Source organism: Thamnophis sirtalis, unplaced genomic scaffold (genome assembly GCF_051295495.1).
Source record: "Thamnophis sirtalis isolate CommonGarterSnake01/CBP01778 unplaced genomic scaffold, rThaSir2_p1.2 scaffold_1, whole genome shotgun sequence".
Classification (NCBI taxonomy): domain Eukaryota; kingdom Metazoa; phylum Chordata; class Lepidosauria; order Squamata; family Natricidae; genus Thamnophis; species Thamnophis sirtalis.
Window position 1 is genome coordinate 7,429,506 of NW_028261381.1, and position 14,359 is coordinate 7,443,864.

Genomic DNA, 14,359 nt, shown 5'->3' on the forward strand with positions numbered 1-14,359 from the left:
TGAGGTACCACTGTAGTAAGAAAACGTATTCTAAAATCCTAGTTTTCGTGACCTGACAAATGCGCGCACGTCAAAAGCACGGCGAGAAAACCGTGACGTCATAAACTCGCCCACGAAAATGCGCCGACAAAACCGCGCCCACAAAAGCGCGATTTAAGTTAAGGTAAGGGTTAGGTTCAGGGTTACGTTTAGGGTTAGGGTTAGGGTTAGGGTTAGGGTTATTAGGTTGTTATTAGTTGTTTGTTGAAGGCGCGCTTTTGTCGGCGCGCTTTTGTCGGCGCGCTGTTGTCGGTGCGCTTCTGCGCTCATTTGTCGGTGCGATTTCGATCTCGCAGTTTTCTCGCCGTGGTTTCGTCGGCGCGCTTTTGTCGAGCGCGCATTTGTTGGTGAACCCCTAGTTTTAGCTCCTGTGCAAGTTACACAGCACACAGGTCTTTTCAAGAACCGGATGGAGTTACCAATTTTCCCAAATTCAAGAGAGCCAGTAATTTCAAGGCTTTGCTATGGAGATTTTTTCATAAAACTGGCACAATATCCTTAGTTACTTTGGGCAAAACATATTAAGGAATTGATGACTTTTTTGGGTTTCCTTCCTTTGCATCCCACCAAACATAAGATGGAGTTGGCTTTGAGAAGAGATGGATTCTGAGAGATGGCCTGAAGAGTAAATGTTTGGTCCTGGTGTGATTCCATTCAAAAGAAGTCTGGTCAACAGCTAACAGATGCTATGGGCTTCCCTGCTTCCTTGTGGAGTTCTCTTACCAGCTCTAATCATCTGTTAGCTGGGCTGAAAGGTTGTAAGTCAAGGACTATCTGCATTGAATTGATCTCATGCTTTCGGTTCTTCTGACAATACCACAAAGGGAATGATACATGAAAGGCTGATCTTCCGTACTTTATCTCTTCATCCTAATACATGCTCGTATGTGTTTCTTCTGTACTTTTAGTGTTGGTTTGCTGTCATCTCTCTAGATAATGCACAGATTTTTGTAGATTTCCGTTCCCCCATAGAATATTTGAAGCCTTTTGATTTCCTCCTAAGGAGCTCCTCCTGAAATGTAAGGATATTTTATAACGAGATTGGATATGCTTCTTTTAGATATGATTAAGGATTGTAAATTGGCAAAAATCAGGTCTGTGACTTGTACAAGAGGAGCTTCTCCCCAAGGCGACATTACCACTTCGGGTGTATCTCTCCAAGTTTATTATGAAGACATACTAACTAGAGGACTTAACAGACCACAAGTGGAGAAACGCCTCTTTTTACCTTACTTGCTGTTACGTTGTCTTGGCAGAGACATTCAAGGATTTCACATAACAGAAGTGAATAATCTGGAAGAGCAGTATAAGAAAGAGTTGCGGAACGAGAGGGCGACTGCGCAAGAAAAATTGGGTATGATGGAGGGCTATAAATTTGTCTCATGTCTACATGTGTACTGGGAACCGAGCAAGTTTGCAAGTTTGCAAGTTTAATAACATTTATATGCCGCCTAATCCCGTAGGACTCCGGGCACAGAATTATTTCACAAAGGAAATTAGAAATAGATAAGTAGCCAGGGACAATGGGATGATTAATACACCAGTTTGTTGTAGTGGGTTAAGACACAAAGCTAGAAATTGCGGGGACCATGAATTCTAGTCCTGCCACAAGAATGCAGTAGTAAACCACTTCTAAAATCTTGCCAAGAAAATAGCAGTTAGCAATAGCAGTTAGACTTATATACCGCTTCATAGGGCTTTCAGCCCTCTCTAAGCGGTTTACAGAGTCAGAATATTGCCCCCAACAACAATCCGGGTCCTCATTTCACCCACCTCGGAAGGATGGAAGGCTGAGTCAACCCTGAGCTGGTGAGATTTGAACAGCCGAACTGCAGAACTGCAGTCAGCTGAAGTAGCCTGCAGTGCTGCATTTAACCACTGCGCCACCTCGGCTCTTATAGAAAACTGCAGGGACTTGCAGCAGTGGCCAGGAAACAGTGCTGATGTAAACACACACACATATACAGGTATTTCTTTCAGTTGTTGCTATTGCATTTAAAATTACACAATGTGTGTCTTCAAAGAAAAAACAAAGTCCAGTTGCTTCCTGAAAAAGCACCTTTGGGTTTGAGTCAGTAGTTTATAGTGGTACGACTTGGATGCATGGAATACATTTTTTTCTTTCCTTTTTTCCACCCTCAGCTACAATGCAGAAGGAATACAAATACCTGAAGAATGCATTTCGTATGTACCAGGTAGGGTTGTCAAACTCGTGGATTGAGGAACCATATTTAGAATTTGGAGATAGAACAGAACACTGGTGGGTTTCAAATTTTTTTCGAACCTACTCTGTGGGTGTGGCCTTCTTTGTGGGAGTGGCTTGCCGGCCATGTGACCTGGTGGGAGTGGCTTGCTGGCCATGTGTTTCCCCCCCCCCTCTCTCTCTGTTTCCTTCCTTTTGTCTCTCTGTCCCTTTTTCCTTTTTTTCTTTCATCTCTCTCTCACTTTTTCTTTCTTTTTTCTTTTTTTCTTTCTTTCTTTCTCTTTCTCTCTCTGTGTGAGTCTGTGTGTGCATGTGTGTGTGTGTCAGTGGTGGGTTTCAAAAATTTTAGAACCTCTTCTGTAGGTGTGGCCTGCTTTCCGGGTCCACTAGTGGAACCTCTTCTAACCAGTTCGGTAGATTTGACGAACCGGTTCTACCGAACTGGTGTGAACTGGTAGGAACCCACCTCTGGAACAGAGACACCTTTTCACATGAGCCTTTCACATGAGCCTGGGTGACCACCACACCTACACAAGGAGTTATATGACAACAGCTGACGGCATCCGAAGGAGGCCCAAACTGTGGGATCTTACCGGCCGTTGGGAGGTATGTGGCAGTAGGCGGTCTCGCAGGTACACTGGCCCTAAGCCATGTAGGGCTTTAAAGGTAATAACCAACACCTTGAATTGCATCCGGAGACCAATTGGTAGCCAGTACAGCTCGTGGGGGACAGATGTAACATGGGTGTACCTCGGTACACCCAATATCGCTCTTGTGTGCTGATGAGGTTATAGTTGATCCACACATCTGAGTTGTGAATGAGCATAAACTCATGAGGACTTTTGAAATATTTCTTAAATTGTACCACAATATCCTCTTTGATGTGAATGACGTATTTTAATGCTTTGATAGGCAAAACAGTTGCCTATATATGTTTCAAGCTGGTTGATGGTTCTGTTTGCTTGCTTGTGCTTGTAGGATAGCATTTCTGATGAAATGGAAGAAAAATGGCTGAGAAGACAGGCGGAATGGAAAAAAAGTGAGAGGACTGAACGAGAAAAGGCATTATTGCAACAAAGTAAGTAAAAGGAATGTATTAGTCTTCTACTACTGTAATCAAAGCACTATTCTCTGTTTCCTCAGAGTTTTATTACCCCATAGCAAGTTTTCAGGCAAATAAGCAAGGATACCCAAATGCTGCAGATATTTTGCCTTATTTTATATGTTTTTCAGTGGTGGGATTCAGCCGGTTCGCACCTATTTGGGAGAACCAGTTGGTAACTTTCTAAGTAGTTCAGAGAACCGGTTGTTGGAAGAAATCTCCTTTTGTTTTTTCCCACTTGACAGGGCTAATCCTGTAAGGAAGGCAGGAAGGAAACATTCTGGTGTTGTTTCTAGCCTAATCTTTATTGCCCTGCTTACAGAAACTGCCTCTCCGGTTAACGCTGATTACATTGTAAGAGCTAAGGCAAAGCGTCCAACGACCTGAGTGACCTTGAGTTGGCCAAATGGCAGCCAGTGCAGCTCGCGGAGGACAGGTGTAATATGGGTGTATCTCGGTACACCCAATATCGCTCGCGCGGCTGCATTCTGGACTAGCTGTAGTCTCCGAACGCTTTTCAAGGGTAGCCCCCAACAATCTGGGTCCTCATTTTACCTACCTCGGAAGGATGGAAGGCTGAGTCCACCTTGAGCCGATCAGGATTGAACTGCTGGCAGTCAGCAAATTTAGCCTGAAATTCTGCATTCCAACCACTGCACCACCATGGCTCCTTTAAAATTAGTCATGATAATTATATAGTTAATGCTATAAAAATATAATACTAATTATAAAATTATTAAGAGTATTTTGAGACCGAGCACAAAGACTTAGAGCACTCTGGTTTAAGAAAACAGAACCACCAACTTCGGGGTAGGGAGTGGTGTGAAGGGGGGAAGAAGAGTCACAACATGTCAAATGGTGAACAAAATTGAACAATGTGGGAGAAAACAGGCACATAGCATCATCCTAGACTATCCAAGCCTAAGTAGGAACAAAAATATGGTCACAGTATATATTACATTTTAATAAAAACTGTCCTACAAATAAATAAATACTGCATAACTCAAGTAAATATAAATTAACAAATAAGTAGAAAATCAGGTGTCAAAGACAGAAGGAAGCAAACCAGTGGTGGGTTTCAAAATATTTTCGAACCTACTCTGTGGGTGTGGCCTCCTTTGTGGGAGTGGCTTGCCGGCCATGTGACCTGGTGGGAGTGGCTTGCCAGCCATGTGTTTTCTCTCTCTCTCTCTCTCTCTCTCCTTCCTTTTGTCTCTCTGTCCCTTTTTCCTTTTTTTCTTTCATCTCTCTCTCACTTTTTCTTTCTTTTTTCTTTTTTTATTTGTTTCTTTCTTCCTTTCTTTCTCTTTCTCTTTCTCCATGTTTGTGAGTGTGTGTGTGTCAGTGGTGGGTTTCAAAAAATTTTGGAACCTCTTCTGTAGGTGTGGCTTGCTTTCCGGGTCCACTGGTGGAACCTCTTCTAACCGGTTCGGTAGATTTGATGAACCGGTTCTACCGAATAGGTGCGAACTGGTAGGAACCCACCTCTGAAGCAAACGCAGTAGCAATATGGAATAAACACAAAGCTACAAGAAAAAGTATTTTGCTAACAAGTTGCAGGCATGTTCCTGCTACTACATCCACATTGTATTTACGGTTGGAGTTTTATGATACAATAGAAGCAGAATATGTTTGTGTGTCTTTTAAAATGTATTAACGAGGGTATGATATGGGTGCTGCATACATGGCTATTTATAGCAAATTACCATGCTAAATTCATACGCAAGTTTCCAGGACTCAGGCACAATAGAATTAAATAATAGATTAAAAAAAAACTTTATCCTTTCCTCAGAGCAATCTTTAACAAAGAGATTTGAGTCAGAATTAGAGGAGCAGAAGAAGATTATTCAGAATGACAGTTTTTCGCTAGGCAGAATTTATGAAAAAGACAGAGAAGTAAGTGCATTTCCTACTTATCCAAAGTTGCTTTGTACAGAAGGCTAACTTCAATTAAAAGCTTTTTCTTACAAATCTCAGCCAGTATGATTGTTGCAAATAGGGATTGCTTGCATGATGTGTGTTGATGTTCCTGTATGAACTTGTATTCTTATAATAGTCTCAAAAAGTCTCAAAAAATGAGACTTACTGCTCTCATTTTTTGTTCAGCACTAAAAGAGTTAAAAAAAAAAGTCACAAACCATTAAAGCTTGCTCCTGAATGGAACAAAGTTTCTTCAGGAATAATTAATCAAAAATCCATCCATCCGTGACCCGTCAAAACCGCGCTAGACTAAACCGTACCCGATTAAACCGCGTCGCTGACATCATCAACAGGGCGACAACAGCCAGCGCGGAGAAAGAAGGGCGCTTTAAATAGCGCTTTGAAAGCAAGCCGATTCAACTTAAGGTAAGGGTTAGGTTTAGGGTTAGGTTTAGGGTTAGCTTTAGGGTTAGGTTAAGGGTTAGGCTTAGGTTTAGGGTTAGGTTAAGGGTTAGGGTTAGGTTTAGGGTTAGGTTAAGGGTTAGGATTAGGTTTAGAGTTAGGTTAAGGGTTAGGTTTAGGGTTAGGTTTAGGGTTAGGGTTAGGGTTAGGTTTAGGGGGGTTAGGTTTAGGTTTAGGGGTTAATTTTAGGCTTAGGGTTTACAGCGTGCTTCTGTCTCCGCGCTGTTGTTGCTGTTGATGACGTCAGCGACGCGGTTTAGTCGGGCGCGGTTTAGTCGAGCGCGGTTTTGTGGTGGAACCCCCATCCATCCATCCATTCATTCATTTCTTGGAGATTAGAATGACCCCAACCCTCTTGACCTTTCGTATGGCTTTAAAAACATGGCTGTGTTTTTGAGCTTGGACACTGAAGGTGTTAAAAACCCCATTTTCTGGCTTTAGTTTTAGCTGGTTAACTATCTCGGCTGCTGTGTATATTTATTTTGGACATTTTTATTGAGTTGATAGTTTTGGAATTGTAAGCCACCTAGAGTTATTGATTGAGATGGAAAGGTATAGAAATTAAATAAAGGAATCCATGAAGCAAACGACTCCAAACACGAAGCAATGAAGTGTTGAATTTTGAACTGATATTGTAAAATGACTTAGTTGCTGCATGAGATTTTATGATTGGGAAGTAATCTTGCAAGCAAGGAAGGTCAATGCTGCGGTACCTCATTGGGTCATTTCAAACTGATTTTTTAAATTCTCCTTTCAGTAATGGAGAAAGATGAACACTATGGTATTAATGAGCCCAATTGGGAAGCAACTTAAGGCTCTGAGTTTTAATCTGAATGGAAATTTTTAGTAAGATGTAAACTTACTGAAACGTATTAGTAAGCCTGTGTTTTTCCTATTATCAGTAGAATTATTATACAAGTTATGGTAGCCTCATCCAATGCATAGCTAGTCAGAGTGTAAATTGCGTGACCCGTCAAAACCGCGGTCCACAAAAGCGCGATCGACAAAAGCGCGCATTTGACGTCATCACAGCGCGACGAAAAAAATTAAAAAAAAAATTAAATTAAAGCAAGCCGATTCACATAAAGGTAAGGGTTAGGTTTAGGGTTAGGGTTAGGTTTAGAGCGTTAGGGTTACGTTTAGCGTTAGGTTAAGGGTTAGCGTTAGGTTTAGCGTTACGTTAACGGTTAGGTTTAGGGTTAGATTTAGGGTTAGGTTAAGGGTTAGGTTTAGGGTTAGGTTTAGGGTTAGGTTTAGGTTTGGGGGGGTTAGGGTAAGGTTTTCGCTTTATTTTTACATTTTTCGATCACAGCGCGATGTTTTCGTCGCGCTGTGATGACGTCAAATGCGCGCTTTCGTCGACCGTGATTTTGTCGTCTGCGGTTTTGTGGTGGAACCGTAAATTGAGCTCTGTAAGGGGAGAAGTACACCGAGACTTCATTGGGAGCCACAAAAAATTAAGAATTGGAAGTTTATTTTCAGGTATATTTTTCTGTTAACTCCCAATTTTTTTGCTTTCTAGGAATTTCAGCAGCAGCAACAAATTGCCCAGGAAAATATAGACGCGTTAAATGCCAAAATCAAGGCATGTGTATTGATTTCTTTTTTAAAGTGCCATTGAGGCATCTATTTAATAAGTAGTAGCAGTGTGGTCCATTGTAAGCTTCCTATTTATATATATTAGATGCAACTCTCCCAAGATTCCACCTGCTAGTTGGGGAAAAGGAGAGTTATTAGGGGGAATAATAATAATTTATTAAACTAGTATTTGCTTTAGTATTTTGATTTAAGTCCCGCAACCCTTTGACCAATTAAACAAATCTGTGAAGAGCAAGGTTTAGAGGAGAATTTCTAATAATGGAATTTATGGGAATGTGCAACTGGAATATAAATATCAATAATGTACTGTACATGTACAACTATAGCCATAAATGGAATGTGTCAGAGAATGCTTTTGCTCAGTTTTCTGGCCAAGCTTAAATTTAAGGATACTTTAATCCATTTCATCCCTCCTTCTTTCTCTCTCAAAAAACAACTAAAAAGTTGGCTTTTTTTTAGCAAGTCAACACTGCTTTAGAAATCCTACACTATTATTTACCCCCCAGTGTTTTGGCATTTTCTTCCTCTCATATGGTGGTTGACTATCCTATGTATTGTTTTTCATTCTTGTTTTAAACTTTTGATTTCATCACCTACAATTGCTTTTGGCACTTGGGGTAGATGTTTGAGTAGAGAAATAATTTTCTTTGCTCGGCGCCCCTTAAATATGGTCCATCTTCACTGGCTTTTTTATTTTTGGCAATGGAAGCTTTACCTTCAAAGAATTCTATTTCCATTAATGGAAAATATGGTAAGTTTGTTGATACTTTTTTTTAAAATAACCTCCTGTAGACCATTAAATTTTAAGTTCAGTGTAAGTATATACACATAAACCAAAATCAAGAATTGGTTTATTCCTTGCTACTGCGATTCTTCAAGTGATCATCTGTGAATTCCTGCATAAGACTTCTGCATCTATGCAGTGTCTAGTTTTGAACCTTCTGGTTTAGAGTTGTTTCACAGGAACTCCCACTCTTCCTGCATACTAAGTCACAGGTAAAGCTCTCACAGAATGTCTTCAGTTCCTAAGCTTCATAGTGGATTTGAAGGTAACAGTGAGATCACGTGACACCAAGTGGGGCTAAGAGGATAAAATGTGAAGTAATGGATTATCATCTGAACTCCATGTACAGGGAGATAAGCAGCTCTTCACTCTGTTCTCTATGATTCATTTACATGGAGACGATCTAGCTGCCCTAAGATGACCAAAGAGAAGATAGTTCTTCCAAAAGTTGGATTACCCAATATTGGTCCCACCTATAAAGCTTGATTTGGGGGTGTTGGTGTTGGGATGAACCCATCCGGCTATCGATAGAATTCCACTAGGGAACTTCTCTGAAGAAAGCTATCAATAGTGCCTTGCGCTGTATGTGGGAACAGAAATGGGGGAGTTTTTTTGGCTCAATTATACCAACACTTGAACACTGCCACTGAAATGCTGGAGGACACAACAAACTTTAGATGAGGAAGAAGAGCCTGCGGACAATCCAAAGAACAAATGAATATTGCATGAGAAAATCCAAAGAACGAATGTTTCCATTGATGTAGAAAAGATGGGAACATGATGTGGATACATGGGAGAGGGCCCTTTCCGCTGTGCCTCTTGGCCCACCCCACTGTTAGTCTTGAGCAGTGGTGGGTTTCAAAAATTGTTCGAACCTACTCTGTGGGTGTGGCCTCCTTTGTGGGAGTGGCTTGCCACCCATGTGACCGGATGGGAGTGGCTTGCCGCCCATGTGACCGGATATGAAGATGCCGACGACACTTGTCAGAACCACCTTAAATTACCTCACACACAGCACTGGCATGCATAAGAATATGACGTCAACTTGTTTTTTAAAAGGCATCTTTGGTTTGCGTTAAAACAACTTCAACACACGCAATGTTCTGATTGCACCACAAACGCAGTAGTCATCCTTACCTTTCACAGAGGCACTGAGTTTTATAAATAGGAGCATGATAGTGTAGAATAATCATATCCAAGGACCAGTGGTGGGTTTCCAAAATTTTTGGAACCTCTTCTGTAGGTGTGGTCTGCTTTCCGGATTCACTGGTGGAACCTCTTCTAACCGGTTCGGTAGATTTGATGAACCGGTTCTACCAAATAGGTGCGAACTGGTAGGAACCCACCTCTGGTCTTGAGGGATAAGAGCTGATGCAGTTTCTGGTTATGAATTACTGTACTGTAGTCATTTTCTGTTGCCCACTCCAATCCTCCTGGAGGAAAACTAAGCCTTGTTCAGGCTCCTCCTTTTTAACCCAAGGTTATGTGAGAGAGACGACTGTCAGTACACAGTACACACCTACCGCCATACACCTCCCAACGGCTCATAAGATCCCACAGGGTGGGCCTCCTTCGGATACCGTCAGCCGGACAGTGTCGGCTGGCGGCCCCCCGGAGGAGAGCCTTCTCTGTGGCTGCTCCAACCCTGTGGAATCAGCTACCCCCAGAGGTCCGGACCTTCCCCACTCTCATGGCCTTCAGGAAAGCCGTTAAAACCTGGCTGTACTGGCAGGCCTGGGGCTGTTGACCTTAGTGTTAAGGTCCAGCCCCGATTAGAACGAATGTGTGTTGTGAATTTTAAACTGTTTCTTTACTTCTTTTGATTTTCTTTTTTCTTCTTTTGTTGTAAGCCGCCCGGAATCCTCCGGGATTGGGCGGCCTATAAATTTAATGAATGAATGAATGAATTTACCTGTAACCCTAATAATAATGGTCATGTTAACAACAATGGTGATATTAACTGTAAAAATGAAATGGAAAGCCAATTCTTTATTACCCTCTTACCATATTAACTGAGGTTTTTGGCCAGAGAATAAGCAATCCTGTCTCCTTTCGAGGAGACAATTAAAACATCAGTCATGCGATTCAAAATCAGTTTTATTAGAAATAAAGCAGAACTTTCTTTTAGCTTGGGTAGCCAAATGTCCAAACAATCTCAATGACAGAAAATAAGGCGATTTATTGCTGGTGAAAATCCAGTGTCCCCCCATGTGAGTCTCCCGTAGTATCCAAAGTGCAGGTTGGACACAGATCCAGATGAACAGGATTCAAAGTGCAAAAAACGTTAAGACGGAACGGAGCCTATGGGAATGAAGTTTCAATAAAAATGATAAATCTCCGATACGAAAAAAACAAGAGTTAAAAATAATTAGACACATTCAAAATACCGAAGACTATGCAGATTATTTTTGTTTGCTGGTTTTGCGTTGATTCCTAATAACTGCCTGGTTAAGTCCCTGCAGTTTTCTTGGCAGGCTTGGGGTTTTTTTTTGGAAATAATTTGCTACTGTCTCTTTTGTAAAGCTGAGAGTGAATGTCTGGCCCCAGGTTAAAACCAGTTGGTTTTGTGCTTCAAGATGAGGCTAGAACTCATGTAGTAGATTAGCATATCTTAAAACAGAATTAGCTGAATGTGGGAACAGTGCCGATTTATAAAACCCTAGTAAGGCCACACCTGGAATACTGCAACAATTTTTTGGTCACCATAGTACAAAAAAGATGTTGAGACTTTGGAAAAAGTTCAGAGAAGAGCAACCTGGATGATCAAAGGTCTGGAGACTAAACCACATGAAGAACGGCTGTAGGTTTTGGGTCTGGCTAATCTAAAGAAAAGAATTAGGGACGACATGATAAGCAGCATTCCAGTATTTGAAGGGCTGCCACAAAGAAGAGGGAGTAAAATTATTCTCCAAAGCACCAGAGGGCAGGAAACTAACCAAAGAGAGAAGCAACGTGGAATTAAGGAGAAACTTCGTAACAGTGAGGACAATTAACCAGTGGAACAACTTGCTTCCAGAAATCGTGGGTGCTCCATCACTGGAGGTTTTTAACAAGACGCTACAGTCATTTGTCTGAAATGGTATAGGTTCTCCTGCTTGAGCAGGTGGATGGACTAGAAGACCTCCAAGTTCCCTTCTAGCTCTATTCTATTCTAGATGGAGGCCAAGAGACTCAATTTCACCTCCAAGAGGAGGGATTTTTCCACCCAGCTTAATTCTTCAGCTGTCTGGTCCAGATTAACTGACCTCTGCAATTGCAGCCTTCAAGTTCCTGTCTGGATCATATTCAGCACCTTCCATTATGTCTCTTGTTTTGTTCCAAGACAAAACCTTTTTTTTTCCTAGCAAGGTGAACAAATCTAGATTGTATTAATCCATTCTTGGGAATCAATTTAATCTTCAAGAAGCTAAATGAATGAGGGAGAGCAAAGGGCTTGCCATGCCTTGTGTAAGTAAATGTGGGTGTTTAACAAAGAGACAGAAAGGGGGAAGTTACAGGACAGAGGAGGCAGGGAACTTCTAATCTGTCTCACATGTAATCTGCATTTATATAATCACCCTATCTTCCTCTCCCTTTTCTCTCCCTCTCCCTCCGATTTAAATCTTACATCAGTCTAGTCACTTTGTGCATATAATGAAGTGAAAGCGTATATAGTTCATAAAAGCGTATGCCTTTCAGTAAAAGTTGTCAATCAGAAAAAAAATCCTGTGCCTAGATCTTTCATGAAATGGTTTATTGGTGAGTTAGGAAAAAGTAAAGGAGAGTAAACATAATTTTATCGAAGAGAAAACTACTCTTTAGGTATTTTAAATGTGAGCAAAAGAGCTAAAATGTGATTGCTAGCATAAAATCGAAAGACTTTCCATTTACGTAGATACATAGGAAGTCCACGGCGAAGTCGAAAGCGCGCCCACTAAAGCACGTCGACAAATGCGCGTCGACAAAAGCGCGCCATCGAAAACAACGGTAACAACCCTTACCCTTACCCCAAACCTAACCCTAATCCTAACCTAAAAACCCTAATCGTGCTTTTGTGGGTGTGCTTTAGTGGGTGCGCTTTAGTGGACGCGCTTTCGACTTCGCCGTTTTGTCATGGCGGTTTTGTCGGCGCGCATTTGTCGAGTCACGAAAATGAATTACCCAAACTGTAAGATGATGGTATCAAGCTCTAAATGAAAAGCTTGTCCGTGATACATGAACAGTAGTAGAACAAGACAATTATTTATGAGATAAAACAGAGGAATAAACCCTAACTCTCAAGGTGTAATGAAGGGTGTAGTTGATCTTCACCAAAGCTCTGATAAACATGATTTTTTTTTTTAAAAGGTCACCTGTTGAGATAGGCAGCTCTAGAATTAAAATAAATTTTAAAAAAATCCATCAAAAAATTAGTAAGGAACTTGAGGTCTAGCCAATTCCTGTTTCAGATGAATAAGACTCTATCCTATAAGTTTTATTTCGTTGGATAGGTAATTTGAGTTTTCGGCTCCATCAGCTCCAAAGAGCTAGCAGCAAGAGCTTGTGAGAACTGTAGTTCAAACAAAACAGTAAATTGCCTAAAATCTTGCTTGAGTTAAAAGAAAGGGAACTATTGCTGGGTAATTTGGTGGGGATTATAATGCTGACTAAATCTTAATATAATTTAAAGATCATTGTAACTTTTTGGATGAGATATTGTGAAATTTAGAGCATTGTTAATTGCTCACAAAGAGTAACCCTATCCTATGCACAATATTGCCCGGAAAGGTAAATCTCTAATAAGTGTGCTTTATTTTACTTAAAACCGTACATTTTTATGGAATAACTGTGGAAATGTGATGCAAATGCTTGAAATTATTTTTTAAAAATGTTTTTATCCAATAAAAGACATTGGAGAATGAAATAAATGAGAAGAACGAAACTCTTAGTGCTATTGCTTCAACCCTTCACAAAACAGAGTTGGAACTTCAGAAGGAGGTGAGATCTGTGATGTGATTCCCCTTTTGTATTGGTATTGGTATTGGTATTTTATTATTTGTATGCCGCCCTTCTCCGGGAGGACTCAGGGCGGCGAACAATTCAAAGGGGAAAAAAAGGGGGAACATAAAAGACAAAATACAAATAATAAAAGTAGGCAACAGTCGCACAACCATACATGTCGAGAGGGGAGGGAACTCATCACCCCCAGGCCTGCCAGCAAAGCCAGGTTTTGACGGCTTTTCGGAAGGCCTGGAGAGAGGTGAGGGTCCGAATCCCTGCGGGGAGTTCATTCCAGAGGGCCGGAGCTGCCACAGAGAAGGCCCTCCCCCGGGTAATAGCCAGGTGGCATTGGCTGGTAGATGGCACCCGGAGGAGGCCAACCCTGTGAGATCTAATGGGTCTGTGGGAGGTAATTGGCAGCAGGCGGTCTCTCAAGTACCCAGATCCAATACCATGAAGGGCTTTATAAGTTACGACTAGCACCTTGAAGCGTATCCGGAGACTGATTGGTAACCAGTGCAGCTCGCGGAGGATAGGTGTAACGTGGGTGTACCGAGGTGCACCCACAAACGTTTTGTCAAACGTTACTTTTTACTTGCTGGTGGTAGGTGATTATTATTATTTTTTTTAAAAGATACTCCTGCCTTTCCTTTTAATAATGCCCCAAATAGCTCAGAATACGGTAATTCTACATCTTTATGTAGCCAGTAACATGGGTTTAGGTTTAGGTTAGGTTTATTATATTTATATGCCGCCCTTCTCCCAAGGACTCAGGACGGCGTACAACATTAAAAGAAACACATAATACAAAAGTTTAAAAAAAAATTAAATAGAATATCCCAAACCCAATTAAAATGGACAATGACATTTTTTTAAAAAAATCGAATTAAAATTAACAGTGATCAATCGTTTGTTTTATTTTGTTCAGGCCAGGCTGGCTTGCTGGAAAAGCCAACTTTTTAGGGCGCGTCGGAAGGACCGGAGGTCGGGGATTATAAGAAGCTCCGGGGGCAGCTCATTCCAGAGGGAAGGCGCTCCCACGGAGAAGGCTCTCCCCTTGGGGGTGGCTAGCCGACACTGTCTGGCCGACGGCACCCTGAGGAGGCCAACTCTGTGGGATCGCACTGGACGATGGGAGGCTACTGGTGGCAGTAGCATTGGCTCTTTCCCAGTGACTGAGATCCAAATTTTGTCCCTCTGAAATTCCAGAGATTTATTCTTGCGGAGGACAGCAAGCCCCTTGTTCCTCCACCCGCCTTGGGCAGGGGTGAATCTCCTCCCTTTTTGCCTG

General features: G+C 41.6%; 1 protein-coding gene across 1 annotated transcript in view; it reads left to right on the forward strand.

Moving 5' to 3' along the window:
* Positions 1 to 14,359, forward strand: part of FLACC1 (flagellum associated containing coiled-coil domains 1) — a 41,065-nt gene that overhangs the window by 21,684 nt on the left and 5,022 nt on the right. The window contains exons 9-14 of the mRNA XM_087707189.1: positions 1,296 to 1,393; positions 2,182 to 2,234; positions 3,221 to 3,320; positions 5,137 to 5,240; positions 7,249 to 7,311; positions 12,976 to 13,065. Coding sequence (XP_087563315.1) covers positions 1,296 to 1,393; positions 2,182 to 2,234; positions 3,221 to 3,320; positions 5,137 to 5,240; positions 7,249 to 7,311; positions 12,976 to 13,065 — 508 coding nt within the window. The remainder of the gene's footprint in view (positions 1 to 1,295; positions 1,394 to 2,181; positions 2,235 to 3,220; positions 3,321 to 5,136; positions 5,241 to 7,248; positions 7,312 to 12,975; positions 13,066 to 14,359) is intronic.